At 51.2% G+C, this 12594-nt stretch overlaps 1 protein-coding gene across 1 annotated transcript; it reads right to left on the bottom strand.

Annotated features, from left to right (window-relative positions):
* Positions 1 to 3506: 3506 nt before the first annotated feature.
* SERTAD1 (SERTA domain containing 1) lies at positions 3507 to 6476 on the bottom strand. Its single transcript, XM_037047451.1, has 2 exons — positions 6312 to 6476; positions 3507 to 4577 (listed from the first exon to the last, which is right to left on the bottom strand). Exon 2 carries the CDS (start codon positions 4575 to 4577, stop codon positions 3849 to 3851), a length of 729 nt encoding a protein of 242 aa, XP_036903346.1. The 5' UTR covers positions 6312 to 6476; the 3' UTR covers positions 3507 to 3848.
* Positions 6477 to 12594: the final 6118 nt, after the last annotated feature.

The following is a 12594-nucleotide window of genomic DNA, read 5'->3' as shown; positions in this document are numbered from 1 at the left end:
GGGCTGAAACCTTGTCCTGAGAGCCCCGGGTACCTACAGGAGGGACAGAGTCAGGGCTGAGTTTTAAGGGTTCAGGGTGGAAAGAGTCCGACTTCGGGACAAGCGCAGTTGGGGAGAAAACCTGCCCTGGCCGCCCAGAGTCAGGCAGACAAAGGAGTCTGGCGTGTGCTACCTTGTCTCTCTCTGGGTCTCAGAGGGCAGATGAGACCCTTACATCTTCCCGTCTCAGGGCACCAAGCATTCAGTCTTTTGCCATTAAGTAAGCTGTTAGCTGTCGATTTTGTGTAGCTGCCCTTGAGCAGGTAAAGGACGCTCCTTTCCCTAGTTTACAGTGTTTTTTGTCATGAATGATACGTCTCCCTCTCGGCGTGCCCCTCTGTGCCTGTTTCTCCCTGTTTCTCTGCATCTCTGCTCATTCTCTCTGTGTCTATTTCTTTCTCTTCGTCTCTTGCTTTCCCTTGGCCAAGAGGGTGTGGCCACGGGAAGTTAAGTTTAGGGGTTGGCACCAGTGTCCCGGCTCTGGCCAAGGCCACTTCAGTAAACACAGGACATCCTGCAGCCCTGGGGAAGGAGGTGGAAGCTTCTGCTCAGGGACCACCCTTTCCCCACCCAGTCTGAGTTGAGCCTGAGCCAGGTCCCACCCAGTACAGCCAGGGGAAACGGTTTTCTCCCTCACCTCTGTCCCTAACGCCTGCTCCGGCCCTGGCCCTCTGATCTGAGCTCCAACCTCGGGCCCAGCTGCGTGGATGCCTTGCACTCGTGTCCCTCTCTGGCCTTGGTGTCAACCTCAGACCTGCTTCTCCTCCTGGTCATCATTCCAGAGTGGCCCCACCATCCCCCAGTCCCCTGGCTAGAGCCCTAAGTCTCATCCTAGGCTCCTCCTCAGTCACAGCTTATCAGTCCCACAGCCTGTCCTCTCCAGTGTCTCTCCCCTCCTGTCCCCAGGCCTCCAATCTCATCTCACCACCATGTCCACGTGGCAGCCAGAGAGATCCCTTTACTTCTAGATACCTTTACCCTAAAGCCTTGAGGGTGAAGTCCCTCATCAAACACCTTGGTCCCCTGCCCATCCCTCCACCCGTCACTGATCTTACCTCTTTCCCCCTCATTCCCGTCAAACTCAGCCGCATACAGGTCCCTGAAAAGGCGGTGGGGTAGCTAACCTGCAAATTCTTGCTCATGCTGTTCCGTCTTCCTAGAACATTCTTCCCTCAGAACAACGACCCTTTGAGGTAGGTACTGTTACTGTCCCAGCTTAGAGATGAGGACCCTAAAACCCAGAAAAGTTAAACACTTTGCCTAGAGTCACTTCAGATCCCAAAGGACTGGGATAAAAGCTGAGGGCCTGCAGCAGGGCAGTGATGTGGTTAGGCAGTGCCAGGCCCCTAAGTAGGTAGTCATAAATCTTCGCTGAATGAGAGAAGGAAAGAAGGGGGTAAGGAGGAAGGAAGGGAGGAGAAGACGGCCAAGGACAGAGAAGAAACACGCGTATCGTGGGGGTCACTGTGGATGTCCCTGGAGGGGAACTGGCCTGGGCAGTGCTGTGGGAACACACAGAGGCCCTGTGAAAGGCGGCAGCAGCAGCGCCAGGGCTGGCGGCTCAGCAAGGAATGGTGTGGGCCCTGGAATCTGCTGGCTGGGGTGGTGCGGCCTCCCGGGGTTGAGCCTGAGGGCGGAGGGGCACCCCAGAACCAGGGAGCCTGGACAATCATCCGGAGGTCAGACTTGGGAAGTGGGGGGCAGGTCCTCCTGCCTGAGCTGTTCATAACCCCTAGGGCACCAGGGTCATGGGACCAGGGCTGATCTAACCCACATAGCGCTTTTGTACAAAAGACATGCCCCTTCCTCAAGGTGCTTGATCTCCACCTGCTGGGAAACTGTCATAGCAAATATATAAATACATGGTGCCCGAGACATTTGTGATAGTCTCTTAAATATGAAGCCTATATATGCAGGGCACAACCTTTGCAACTATACCCAGAGGCTCTGGGGAGAGGGACATCGCTGGCCAAGCAGGCACTGGGGCAGATGGGAGAATCACTGACAGATGGGTTGACTGTCTGCATCAGGAGGTACCACAGATTATTTTCCAAGTTGGCACATGGAGACGTTAGGAACAGGCCCCTGGGGTTTTGTAAACAGAGGGCATTGCTGGCAGGGCGACTCCTGAACCACTGGACAGATCTCCAGAAAATCCGAGGCAGGGCCATCACAGACGCCCAGACTGGGCACCAGGGGGCATTGCTGAGCTCTGCCTAAAGTCCCAAGGCCTAGGTGTGGGTCGAAACTGAGTCTGAGTCCCGTTGCGCAGGGGCAGGAGTCAGACACCCGGAAGCCTTTCAGCCTGGGCACCATCTCCCTTCGGACCATTTCCACTCCCCTCCCGGGTCGCCTCATCCACTTCCAGAAATGGGCACGACTTCCTCTGCCGCTTCAGGAAGCTCCACTCCGCCCGCCCCTTCCCGGCCTGAAGCTGCCGGTCTCCCCCAGTTGCCTCCCCGCTTCGGCCTCCCAGAAGCTACCAGCCAGAGGACCTGCGCTGGTGCTCAGCGATCCTGGTTACCCTTTGCCGGTGTTTCACCGGGTGTTTTACCCGTTCGAGGCCCAGCCAGCCCCTTAAGTCACAGTCAGGCCCTCTGCTCCTCCCCCTGCCCCTCCCGCCCACACCTCGAGCACTGCCCTGCCCCCACAGCCGCCAGGAAGGACGCCGCCTGGGTCCCGTGCCAGGGCTCTGAGTGTGCAGCCCCTCCCAGTGGGGCCAGGAATGCGGCTGGACCGCGGGGGCGGCGGGCAGTGCAGACACCCGGCACTCAGGCCAGGCGGCCCTGTCACACAGGCAGGCAAGGCAGGTGGCCTCAGCTCGCTGGGGCCTGGATTTCTTCTAGAAGAAAATCATTCTTTCCTGCCCAGTTTGAGATTTGAGACCTGGAATTTTGTTAAAAGTTGCTGAGTCTCCCCTCCTGACACCATTTTCCTGGAGAGCTGCCTCCCAGTGCTCTTTGGAGAGGCTCCATCCAGCCCCCAGCTTTGAGCTTTTATTCCTGGCTCATTCTGAAAGCTCCCTTTTGTCCCCAACAACCCCCAAGACACACAGGTAAGGACTACATTTCCTTATGAAAAAGTGGCCCGGGGCGCCTCCCCCACCACCACTACTGTGACAGGCACACCAGGGAAAGCTGGCTGGGCACCTTTCTGGAAGTTTTCTAGAGGGCCCGTCATCAGACCTAACTGGTCCACTTCTAGACCAATAAAATGGTCAAGTTCATAGTTTGAAACCCACCTCCTCAGGTGATGACTTCCTGGAGCCTCAGTTTTCTCAGTTATACAATGGGGATAACAGAAATGCCCACCTCATTATGAGGATTAAATGACTTAACACATGTTAAAGGCTTAGAGCTGTGCCTGTGCCAGGTACACAGTCCGTGCTCAATTAATGTTAGAGGTTATTCCCTCACCCTTGCCTTAGCCCAGACACAAAGAATACAGACTTGAGACTTCCTAGGGCCGTTTTTTTTTTTTTTTTTAATTTCAAAAACTGGTTGGGGTCCCTTCCCACATCAGGGAGAGCCACATCCAGGTTATGACCTCAGGGGAGTCAGTCTAGCACTAGGCCTGGTCCAATCACAATCCAGCCACCAGGCCCTGTCATTCCATCACGAGGGTCCACCCCAGACCCCTCCCATCAGCCTGAGACAAGAGGGTGGAGGTGGAGGTGAAGCTGCCGGGGACTGACTCTGTCTCTCAGAAGCCCCCCATCTCTGTTCTAGGAGAGCCAGCTGTGTCTTCCAAGGAGAATTGGTTTAGCCACCAACTGTTTAGTCGCCAGACAACCCTCCCAGCCCCCGGGGTCAGCGCCCTGGCTCCGGCGGCCGCTCCAGTGCCTGTGTGCCCACCAGCACGTCCATGAGGTAGTCCAGCTCAGCCTCGTCAAGCTCTGGAGCTTCCTCCTTGCCTGACCCATCTTCAGGGACAGGTTTGAGGCCCTCAGAGTCTGGCGCCCAAAGTTCACTGTCATACATGGAGGTGTCGATGTCTTCAAACAGGCCCTCGAACCCATCGTCTAGCAGGCAGCTGGTGGCTGGGCCCAGCAAGTCCAAGGTACCCAGGCTGGGTGGGGCTCCCCCAGTGGGGCGACCAGGAGGCCCCTCGTCTGGCAGGGGCTGGGGGGCCTGGCTCAAGCCCTCAATATGGCTGAGGTCCTCCAGGAGACTGGCCATAGAGGCTGAGAGGGCAGCATCTGAGCTGGCCAGCAGGCTGTCAGCCACGCCAGGGGCTGCAGGCGGGCTGGGCACAGGTGGCAGGGCAGCTGTGGGTGCCATGGATGCCTGGATGCGCCGCAGCGTGTTCACTACCAGCACCAGGTGCCGCAGGTCTGGCTCACTCTGCCGCAGGCTGTGGTGGAGTTTGAGCACTGAAAGGTCAAAGAGAGAACTGGAGGCCACGGCTGAGGGTGCCTGTGCCACTGCTGGGTGACCAGGATCCAGCCACCAGGTGTCCACTGCCAGGGCTTCCTTTTCCTCCTCCTCCACCTCCTCCTCCTCCTCCCGCTTGCGCTTCAGGCCTTTGCTCAGCATCATCTGTGAGGAGGGAGGAGTCACTGAGTTATGGAAAGTCAATGTTAAGTCCAAACCCTGGCTCTGACAACTGCTGTCTGTGTGATCTTGGGAAAGTCCTTTAACTTCTCTGAGCCAAGGTTTTCTTGGGGAACCCTTAAGATATGAATGGTAATAGTGTCTACTTCCTAGAGTTGATTCAAGGAATGTATGAGATAACAGAAAAAAAAAACCCAACATTACAACAGTGCCTGGTACATAGCAATTTCTCTTATTAAGAAGTAGTATTATTAATAACTATTATAATGTATTTCACGAATGAATCATATGAAATGTTCAATATTCAACCCCCCCTTTTTTTACCTTCAAAAGCAGCTGTTTCACATAGTTCAATTTAATATTTATTCAATACCATGCATCAGACAATAACATACAGGAAATGCACAGATGGTGCTAGAAAAATACTAAGAGTATTTTAGTATTTCCTGGGAGTCATCAGGAAGGGCTTCTCTGAGGAGGTGACATTTGAGCTGAGCCCTCAAGCATGAGGAGTCCATCTCTGAATAACCAGGGGGAAAGCAATCCGGGAAGAGGGAACAACAGCAAAGGCAAAGACAGACCCGGAGACAGGATGAACCTGAACTGAAAAAAAAAAAAAAAAGGCCAGTATATTGTCAATTATACCAGTGTGGTCAGCACACAGAAATGACGAGAGCAGGAGAGGGGGGAGGGGCGGAAGGTGGCAGGAGGTGAAGAGTAAGCAGAGGCGAGGAGTTTGGATTTTATTGTGAGTGTGGTAGAAAGTCACTGAGGGATTCTGAGCAGGGAGGAGAGTGGTAGTGTGAATTGAGTAGGTTTCCAGAAGCTGCCCCTTAGCTACTTCGAGTAAGATAAGGGGTGCGGAGAGAAGGAGGAAGAGACCCATTCAGAGGCTACTGCGCTCTTTGGGGAGGGCGATGACGGTGGCTTGGAGTACAAGGGGGTAATGGAGATGGAAGGAAGTTGGTCGGTTTACGATTTATTTGGGAGGCAGGGTGGACAAAGCTTGCCAGGAAATCCTGATGGGCACGGGGAGAAGTATGAGGACCCACAATTTCCCCGGAGGCGGGTGGTCCTTGGAGTTCGGGACCCGAGGACCAAGCTGCTTTTTGAGCCAGGCAGCCGACAGGGTCCAGTCCCTGAGCTCTTTCTTGCCCAGAAGGACCTTAACTCTTCCCATTAATAAGAACTAGTACTTCGTCTCCTTTCCCGAGGACTGAGGAGTCCAAAACCGCAGGAATTCAGCCCCTTACCCCAACTCCGCCCCCCCCCCGGTCCCTGCGCCCCCTAGCGGCGCCAGGCGGGCCTTTCTCCGGAGATTGCAGCTCCTAGACCCCGGGACCCTTCACACCACCCCTGGTTCTAGCAGTGGTTACTGCCTGCCGCCCGAGGCCCTGCAGGCCAGGATCCCGGGTGGGCTGTTCTGCTCTCTCGGCCTCCACTCGCTACCGGAAGGCAGTGGAGGCGGCTCCTCCCGAAGCGGCGGGGGCGGGTGAGTCACGCAGCCGGAGCCATGGAGCCGGCGCCTCCGCCCCCTTCTTGGGCAGCGGCGTGATTCACCCGACCCGGCCGAGGCCGGCGGCATTTTAGAAGCCAGCACCTCTCGATCCCGGGCAGCCCCGGCGCACACCTGCCGGACCCGGGGATCGAACCTGCCAAAAGCCCCCGCCACCGGTACCCCTCAGTCCCTACCTAGGCCCCTTCCCTTCATGTACATACCCAGCTCAACAGCTGCCAATCAGGACGAAAAGGGAGCCACTCGCAGCCAATCAGGAAGCGACGGCAGCAGCATCGCTCGCTCCCTCTCCTTCGGCAACCAGCTCCTGAGTGGGGAAACGCAGTTCTGACTTCGGCGCACGACTCCAAGCTTTTGACTCCTCTTAACCACCGCCCACTCCCCTGGCGGACCGCCTCCAACCCAGAGATTGGCCCTGGACGGTGATGGGCGGTGCCTGTGGGCGTGTTCGAAGGGAGAGGAGGTTGGCTTCAGGGCGCATGCCCTAGCGGCTGCGTGAAGGGAGGGGGAAAAGGTGGGTGTCTAGTGGCCCTGACAGTGGTGGGGTGGGGTTTTATTGTCTCTGAAGGTGCCGGCCCCTCATACTTACCCATGCATCTGTCAAACCCAGCAGTTTAGTTTCTTACGCACCTAGCCCAAATGGGACTCTACACTCTAGGCCACATAAGCCTGGGTTCAGATTTTTGACTCGCACTCGATGTGTGACCTTGGAAAAATGCTTGGGCTGTCTGAGCCACGTGAAGTCTGTTACATGGGGATCTTCTTGCTTACCTCTTGAGTTAGGAAAATTAAAATAACGTAGTATTTATAAGAACCCTATACTAGATTTGGTAAATGCCAGTGGATGTAATTAATTGTGAGTCGAAAGGCAGGAGTGGGGGGAGGGGGGAATGCTACCGTAGTCACGTACTAGGCTCCATTCTCTAAGTAGCTGTGTGTCCTTGGGCAAAGGTTTTAATTCCTCAGTCTCAGTTTCCGCATGTTTGTTAAAATGAGCGAAATAGCTTTGGGCAGAGAATTGTTTGAGGATTAAATGGAACAATTTGTGTAAAATGCTCAGCGTGATGTGCATGTCCTTTTATTAGTAGTTATAGCTGTTGCGATAATAGGACGGGCACTTAGTTCAAGCGGAGGACACTCGGGGTGGTGTGTAGGTAGACAGGAGTTTAATACTTGTCAGAGGAACTGACAGTGGGACTTAACTGCAAGTAGCTCATTTGCTAATTCTTCTGGAGCTGTGCGAAGAGCTGTTAGTTGTGAATAGCACTCCTGGCCAAAGCAAGCTTCCAAATATGGTAACTATACTATGTAGCATTTTTTACAGTTACCAAGATATGGAAGCAATCCAGGTGTCCTTCGACAGACAAGTGGATAAAGAGGATGTGGTATCTATCGTCAGCACAGGAACATGCAAACCTGTGGAGAATTTTTATGAGTTTATTTGAGCCAAACTGAGGACATATGCCAGGAAGCAAGATCTTAAATCCTCCAGGGAATGACAGTTTGCCATTTCTTTTATGCATTTAGGAGTAAGGAGGCAACATGAGGAAGATTCTGTGAAGGCGGGAGGAAGCAAGGAAGGGGTTGGATTAGAGGATATTCAACAAGGTGCTCTCTTGAGGGACGTTACACTTCGGAGGGGTCTGAAAAAGGTGCCTTTCAAAGACACATTAACCAAAATGCACAGAAACAATGTACTTCAGAGCGGTCTGAAAAAGGTGCCTTTCAAAGACACATGAACCAAAATGCACAGAAACAATGTGTAGGGTATGTCTAAGGCAAAAACGATCCTCTCATAGTCCTGGGATGTGACTACCCACCACGACCTGGCCACTTAGGAATTTATCTTCAGATCACCCTGTGAGGTCACATTCTGTCACTGAACTTTGTCAGATTTACACAGACCCTGTTAGGTTTTTTTCATTTTTAAAAATATTTATTTATTTTTATTATGTATCCTGTTACAGTCATTCCCCTTTTTTCTCCCTTTCTCCACCATCCTCTCTCTCCTTAAATCAGTCCCCATATTGTTGTCAGTGTCCATGGGTTGCTGTGGCCTTCAGTGAATTCCTTCACTATCTTTCATCCCATTCCCTCACCCTTCCTTCCACCTGCTGTCTGTTTCCTGTATCTAAGCTTCTCTTGCTATTGTGTTCATTGGTTTATTGTGTTCGTTGGATTCCACATGTAATGTGGCCCCTTATTCATTCCCAATTCCCAATTCATCCCCAATGTGGTCATAAATCAAGCTGAAGGATGCCACAGATGACCAGTCTTTTGGTCTGGTAGGGTGATCTCACAGCACTAGGAAGGCCCATTGTCACAAAGTTTCATTATCCAAGTCAAGTTACTGAAATGGTGAACCTTTGGCAGTATGGGGTAATTCCATACTATGAGGGTGTGAATTGAGGCTGAATTTTTCCAAAAGGGAAGGGCAGGTAAATAGAAAGTCTTATGGGCCTTTATTATGAAAAACACTGGATCATTTTTTTCTTTAAGTATAAAAATAAAATCTTTATTTTTAGTTATGACCCACTAATAAAAGAAAGGTAGGTTCACATTTTAGCTCTTGACACTAAGTGAACTTGGACACAAATTTACATTCATGAAATATAACTAACGAACCAATTTGTTAAAGTTCAGCCGGTCATGAAAGTTTGCAGCGTATCGGGTATTACTGTGTATTCTCTAGTGACAGAATGCCAGCAATGACCAACAGTGAGTGGAACTCGTGAAGGGCTTTTAACAGCAGATGATTTCTATATGTTGCTAGAAATCAAGAGGTTTATAAACATGTTAATTGTCCAGAAATAAGTTAAAAACTTAAAAGTCTAAACACGGATTTAGGAGTATCTATGTTGCAATCCCAAGATGGGTCAATAGTTCATATGGATTAAATTAATACTTGTCTCTGGGTAGCAGGTATGTTTGTGAATATGAAACTGTATTAGACAGCCCTGGCTGGTGTGCCTCAGAGGAATGAGCGCTGGCCTGAGAACCAAAGGGTCACCAGTTCGAGTCCCAGTCAGGGCACATGCCTGGGTTGCAGGCCAGGTCCCCAGTTGGGGGCCTACAAGAGGTAGCCGCACATTGATGTTTCTCTCCCTCTCTTCCTCCCTCCCCTCCCCTCTCTTTAAAAATAAATAAGTTTAAAAAGTTATATTTGACATTAGTACCAGTACAGAACATACTCGCATCATAAGGTCTAAAACACCAGCACAAGTTATTGGATCATTAATATCTGGTGAACCATCACGCTCTGAGTTTTGTTGCCTGTCTCAATATATGCAATGGAATGTTACTTAACTATTGAAAACGTGAAAGCTTGTGGTTTGCAATAATATCGGTGGATGTACAGGCCATTGTGCTAAGTAAAATAAGTCAGAGAAAAACAAATACCGTATGATTTCACTTACATGTGAAATCTCAAAGCAAAACAATGAAAACAAAACAGAGACAAATCCACAGACACAGAGAACAAACTGATGATTGCCAGAAGGGAGGTGGGTAGGATGAGCGGAAAAGGTAAAGGGAACTAGGAAGTACAAACTGCCAGTTATAAAATAAGTCACAGGATGTAAAGTACAACATAAGGAATATAGTCAGTAATACTGTAATCATTCTGTATGAAGTCAGATGGATACTACACCTATTGTGGTGACAACTTTGTAAGGTATATACACACATAATCACTGTGTCGTGCATTCGAAATAATGTAACATCGAGTGGGGGAGAATGGGTGAAGAAGTGAGCGAGTTAAGAAGTACAAAGAGGTAGTTACAGAATAGCCGTGGGGATGTAAAGTCCAGGATAGGAAATGGAGTAGCCAAAGAACTTATACAAGACCCACAGACATGAACAATCGTGGGGGGATTGCCTGAGAGAGTGGAGAGGATGCTGGGTGGAGGGGGGCAAAGAGGGAAAATTCAGGACAACTGTAATAGCATCATGAATAAATTATAATTTGAAAAAACAAATAGACAACATTGAATTTCAACTGTAATTCAAAAATAAAAAATTTAAAATACCAACTCTATTAGTTGATCCTGGCAACAATTACCCACGGGGAAGGGGAGTGGGGAACAGGGTCTGGACAGGCGCCAAAGTACCTCCCCCCCCCCCTCCCCCGGGTTCCTTGCTAACTGCAGAGGAGGAAGTGCCTTTTCATGCTGTGGAGGTGTGTTGCTCGCCACTGGAAGCAGGTGATGAAACTCTGCCTCCACCACAGCGGGACGCCCCGACGCTGGTGCCTCCGGATCCGCTGCACGGAGAGTACACTACACTCTCTGTGGAGTCTCCCTGGTAAGTCAGTCGTGCACACTGAACCTCATCCATCCTGAACTTCAGCTTCTGAGAAACAGGAACATACTAGACACCAGCATCATCAGACAGTGAAGAACGTGAGACATCTATAGCACCACTGGCTGTTCCACCAAAGATTCAATTTTAAGAAAACACCAAAAGGGATTCGTGAGGCCGGGGGAGGTTGTGCCAGATAAAGAGCTTCTACATAATTTGCTTATTACAACCAAATAAGTGTCTGAACCTTCACTAAATCCTGATTTGGTGAGGGAGGGAAACAATTATAAAAGATATTTTTTAGGAAAATTGGGGAAATGTGAATATTGATAGTACATGGTATTATGGAATTTCCTTAGATGTGGAATAGTATTGTGGATTGTAGCTGAGTGTCCTTAATCTTAAGAAATGGCTGTTGAGCTATTACGGGTAGAACGTCAGGATGTCTGCAATTTACTCACCAGTGCAAAAGGGAAAAAAAGTGTGCGTGTATACTTGTACGTATGCAGATAAAGAAAACCAAGTGTTAACAATTAAATCTAGATCGAAGGGTATTCAAGTGCTCTGAATACGCACTTAAAATGTTTTTCTATATGCTTGAATTTTTTCATAGTAAGAAGAAGGTAAAATGCTCATTAGAACCTGGCCCATGCTAGGCAAATTCATGTAACCTTCCCACAGCCTATCCTTGTGGGCCGGGAAGAAGGAAGAGTCTTCAGGTCAAACACTAAATAAAGAAAAGCTCACAGGCGTTATTTGATGAACATGTTTTTATTAAGCACCTACTATGTGGTGAGCACTGTTATAGATGATGGAGGTACAGCACTGAATAAGCCTCACATGCTCTCGCTTCTTAGGGGTCCTAACCCTAAGGGGTTAGGGGTTGGAGAGAGAAAAGAAATATGAAAAGAGGTGACGTGGAGTAGAGACCTGGTGAAATGAGAGTGTTAGCAAGGCTCTGTTGGACGGATGTCCCAGCCAGAGGGAAGGGCCGGTGCGAAGACTGAAAAACTGTGGTCGCCAGAGGTCAGGCAGCGCGGCCTGCGTAGCTGGCTTGCACGCCGCCTGGAGGAGGTCAGAGGGGTTTTCAAGCCCTTCAGAGCACTCCGTGGGCCTTTGTTTTTCATTCTGAGTAGGATGAGAAGACCCAGGACGGTGAATACACGCCTAAAATAATCTCTGCTTCTGTTCAATGACTGGAAGAAAATCAAATAGGATGGGGTTAATAGAGAGGCTTGGGGACAGGTGTCTGCAGCGGTGGCCCCGAGAGCCTCACTGAGGAGGCGACTTTGAAGCTGAGATCAGAGTGTGGAGAAAGAGCTAGGAATTCAGGGGGCTGGGGGAAGGGAGTAGGAAAGAGATCTTGCCGGTTGAAACGAAACCAGAAGCGAAGCCACCGGGCCCAGCACGCCTAGGGAGGAGCCTCCGCCCGCGGGGGAGGGAGGAGGGGCGGGAGAGGGCCCCGCCCTAGGCAGCCGCCCCACCCGGCCTCCAGGGAGAGAGGAGGCGCCTAGCGGCTCCAGGATGCCGCCGGTTCTGGATATCCCGCCGAGGCCCAACCCCTGGCGGAGGGTGGGGGTTAGAGACTTGGCTTCCCTGGCCACGCCCCAGGTGGCCAAGGCCCACCCCCAACCGAGGGATGGCGGGGGAGGGCACTTTGGCGAACTTGAACTCTGCCCTTCGGGACCCTGTTCCCTCTGCGGGGTCAGCCTCTTCACTTCTCCGTCCAGTCCTATAGCAGGGCAGGAGCTGAGCTACTGAGACTCAGTTTGTTCTTCTGTAAAGTGGGAGTGCTTCTCATACTGTGCTTCACAGTAAGCCACCTTACTGTGGTTATCTTCAGAACGGTTAAAGGGAGCCCACTTAAAACTGAGTCGGGTGGCTTAGTAGCTTGAGTGCCGGCCTGCGAACCAAAGGGTCTCTGGTTCCAGTGCCAGGCAGGGCACGTGCCTGGGTTGTGAGCCAGGTCCCCAGTAGGGGGCGTGCCAGAGGCAACCACACATGGATATTTCTCTTCCTCTCTTTCTCCCTCCCTTCCCCTCTCACTAAAACTTTTTTTTTTAAAGTGAGGCAGATCTGAAATCTGGTTCCCCCTGTGTTCACTCAGGGTAGGTAGAGCGCAGGTCCTTCCTGTGGGACTGTCACAGACCCTACATGGTTTGTCCCATCTTCACTCTTTTACCTCAA

The sequence above is a fragment of the Sturnira hondurensis genome, unplaced genomic scaffold (assembly GCF_014824575.4).
Source record: "Sturnira hondurensis isolate 20B ecotype Veracruz unplaced genomic scaffold, ASM1482457v3 Scaffold0005791, whole genome shotgun sequence".
NCBI classification, from domain to species: domain Eukaryota; kingdom Metazoa; phylum Chordata; class Mammalia; order Chiroptera; family Phyllostomidae; genus Sturnira; species Sturnira hondurensis.
The sequence above is the reverse complement of the archived record's forward strand: the minus strand, read 5'-3'. Positions and strand labels throughout refer to the sequence as shown.